The sequence below is a fragment of the Rhagoletis pomonella genome, unplaced genomic scaffold (genome assembly GCF_013731165.1).
Source record: "Rhagoletis pomonella isolate Grant_MI unplaced genomic scaffold, Rhpom_1.0 Rhpom_scaffold_00007, whole genome shotgun sequence".
Classification (NCBI taxonomy): Eukaryota; Metazoa; Arthropoda; class Insecta; order Diptera; family Tephritidae; genus Rhagoletis; species Rhagoletis pomonella.
Window position 1 is genome coordinate 14509779 of NW_023458561.1, and position 3703 is coordinate 14513481.

Genomic DNA, 3703 nt, shown 5'->3' on the forward strand with positions numbered 1-3703 from the left:
CCGAATTAGTGCCGCGGATCCCGAAAATCTCAAAATAGTCTCGAAAATCCCCGAATTAGTCCCGAGAATCCCGATATAGCCCAAAAATCCCGAAGTAGTCCCGAAGATTCTGAAAATATTGAAGAAGTCTCGAAAATCCCAAAATAGTCCAAAAATCCCGAAATAGACTAAAAATCTTGAAGTAGTCCCGAAAATCCCGAAGAAGTCTCGAAAATCTCGAATTAGTCCCAAGGATCCCGAAGATTTTCGTGGAACTGGAAGTTGGAAGATACTTAAATATCTTATTTGCGTCGCATAACAAAAGTATTATTTAATTGAAAAATGACAAATCAAATTGATTTGCTCTACAAATCAAATCAAAAATTTGTATTTCTTATTTGGTTGAAAAATCAAATCACAAATAAATTTTATTTTTTATTTGGTCAACAAACTAAATCATAAAAATAATTTCTTAATTGATAGCGGTTTTTAAATCAATAACATGACCGTGACGTTTACGTTGCTTATATCTCTCTATCTCTCTATCAACAGCAAATTTGATATGTTTCTACGCACTTCTAACACTTATTTTACTTCTTCCAGCGATAAGTGTCCATGTCCAACAGCAACGGAAATTATATGCAAAATAACCCTTTCCCACTGAGAGGAGCAAACATCTACAAAAAATAAACCACCTGTTCTGTTTTGTGGGTTATTTTTTCCCTTAAATAGTGACGGTTATTTTGGGACACTTTCAAAGTGTTGACGGTTATTTTCGACCTCCCTTTCACAGTAAAAGAGGGGCTTCCGCCCTCTTCTCCGGCAACACAGAGAAGAGAAATCTTATTAGTAAGGCTTATGCCAATTTTCCACTAGGCATTGAAATGACAAAAAATTATGCCATGTGGAAATGGACTTAATGTAGGGCTGCCAGACGTCCCGGTTTTCCCGGACATGTCCCGGTTTTAGACTATTTGTCCCGGTGTCCCGGTCCAACCTTAAAATGTCCCGGGTTTCGTTTAAGTTTCCCGTTTTTCGATTTGATTGCACAAATTTTGCATAAAAATGACTACACTGAGAGATAAAACGCGTTGTAATATTAAGAAAAATTTGATTGGTTTGGCAACAGAGATATCTGGCAGCCCTAACTTAATGGCTATTTTTTCACATAATGACACGATAATTTTTTAACGCCCAACTTTGTCATTTAATGCCTCCACATTTTTCCGCAAGGGTTGCAGCATGTCGATTTTTCATTTAACGTAACGTAGCTACGAATTAGTAATTACGAAAATTCGGGTTCTAGAATAACGTTTTTTTTTTTTGGGAGTAAATGCGTGAACAAAAAATTTTCAAAAATCAACACTTACCTAGCTACTTCAAATTTGCATTTTATTATACTAAAATTTAAAAAGCTGCGTACTAAAAAAAATCTGAAAAAGAGTTTCCAATATTGATGAACATTTGTTAAAATTGCGGAACACGTAAAAAGAATCGTCTAAGAACCGGCCAAAAACCGCCGATGCCGATGCCGATTCTTTTGGCCGATACTAGCCGATGCCGATGCCGATTAATCGGTCGGACTCTACTTGTGGTTCAACAATTCAACCAGAAGCTGACATAGATGCGTCCATAGTTACAGTGCCCGACAGCTCCGGATATCTTTGTGAATTTATTTCCATAGCGCGCTCTTACTCTGCTGCTATAATTGCAAGTGCAATAGAATCCAGTGCTTCCTTCAAAATATGTAAAATTAAACAATTTTACCATAAATAAGCACATGATGAATGTTTTTCTAATTGCTTTCCACTTTGTTTTCCTTCATACAGCTGTCTTCGAAAAACAACTAATAGCTAATAGTCTGTTCCAATAGCAGTCCGGCTTACAGGATTTAGTCAGAACTTACAGGAAGTCGTTCCTATTGACATAAAACCTGTAAGTGGGAACACTTTTGAGAGAGTAATTGAGCAACTGTTCCTAGTCAGAAGTTACAGGATTTAGTCCGGAGTTTTTTTCCTGTAAGTGCATGAAAAGTGTCAAACGATCAGCTGATTTACATGTGCAAACAAAAACAGAAAGCGGTGGAAGCAAATAACCTTATATTTGTTAAAAAATGGAAGTAGTTTTGTAGTTTTTGTTTTCCAAAAAAAAAAATATATACCACTACACTCACCCCAATGATCTCTACCGATCCCCATATAAATTTGTTTAATATGGGAATTGAAGGTATTCTGCATTTATGCCAAATTGGGAAATGCATAAAATCCAAAAACACAGGCCCTGAAAATTGCGAAAAGTCCCAGAAATAAAATAAGAAAGAGAAAATAGTCGAATGGTCCGTCTACATACAGCTTTGGCGTTGCGTTGGCGTTGATGTCGCTTCAACAGCTGACTATGAATACATGAATTTAAATGTAACCGTCCAAATAGCCGAAATTTGGCAACGCTAACGCCAACACAAAGCAGAAGATGGCCAACTCTCAACTTTTCGCGTGCGTCGTTCGTCGGCTGTTGCAAATAATTAAAATTATGTGAAATATTTTTCCTTTTTAATCAAATTCGGGCAAAGAAATATCGTTTTTAATACAATTATTGATATGAAATTCTGATTTATCTGTCGCTAGTATGATAATTTAATGGCCAAAGTATTCGCTGCCTGCCAATCGTTCATTGTAGCAAGCACTGGAGTTAAGTGCATTTATTGCTTTTTTCAATGCCAAAAATGGGGTAGTTTTTATCTTTCGAAAATATGGTTTGATCTTTTTTGTATTAAAGTTAATGTAATAAGAAAATGTTACAAAGAAAAATTACGCAATTTTTGGAAGAAAGGTCCCCAATTCAAACTTATTACTTCTACTATCTCGAAACAGCTGGCAATTGAAATTCCGTAAATAAAAAAACAGTTTTTGGTGTTAGCTTAAAACAGCCATTTAATTTATCAAAATTTTTCTGCGCGGTTTCAGCCCAACAAGTAACAATGCATACTCGCAGAACATCTTGCGGTACTACCAAAAATATAAGCCATAATGCTAAGTTTTTATAATGAATTTTCACAGACTAACCGGTCGTCCTACAGCGCAGCAGTGGCCACAATCAATATCGCTTTCAAGGGAGCATTTTCCTTCCCGACTTCCGAAGCAACCTAAGGATTTATGTGCTAACCTGTGTGAATACGCAAACGATCTGTTAAGCGTAAGTATAAAATGAAAAGGTATAGTTTTTGATACTTATGTAGTTGATGATATTTTTTATTTTTTTTAGCTAATGCTTTCTTACGACTTCAGATCCCGCCCCTCAGCGTTGGCTTGTTTAGAGCACGAGTACTTTCAACAAGAGCCTATGTAACATTTGCTGCTGCTACTATTTGTACTGATTTAATATAAGTATACCGTATTTAGTTTGTTAATTTTTCACTAAGCCATTAAATAATTTAAAATTTAACTTAGTAACTAGTAGAAAAATAATAATCTGAATTTTGTATGTACATAAGTAGTTGGAAGTTTACTTCTGATATACCAATGATACGGATAATTACATATTTTTATATGTTTTCATCCCAGCCGGAAATTTGACTACTGAAATAGCTAACTTTTGGTCCACCTTTTACGGCTACCTTATCACTGGCTTCATAGTCAAGCAGGGCTCAACCGAAGAACTATGTGTAATTTTTTTTGTTTCACAAAGAAAAAAGAAAAGCAACTACATATCGTGAGCTTAATTTACA

At 35.5% G+C, this 3703-nt stretch overlaps 1 protein-coding gene across 2 annotated transcripts in view; it reads left to right on the forward strand.

The window, feature by feature from the left end:
* Nucleotides 1–3469, forward strand: part of LOC118742356 (cyclin-dependent kinase 6) — a 124736-nt gene extending 121267 nt beyond the window's left edge. The window contains exons 6-7 of one of the 2 annotated variants that reach the window (XM_036474366.1): nt 3036–3171; nt 3241–3469. In XM_036474366.1, coding sequence (XP_036330259.1) covers nt 3036–3171; nt 3241–3324 — 220 coding nt within the window. In that variant the 3' untranslated portion in view covers nt 3325–3469. The remainder of the gene's footprint in view (nt 1–3035; nt 3172–3240) is intronic. The other variant, XM_036474367.1, reaches the window with a different exon arrangement.
* The last annotated feature ends 234 nt before the right edge of the window (nt 3470–3703 follow it).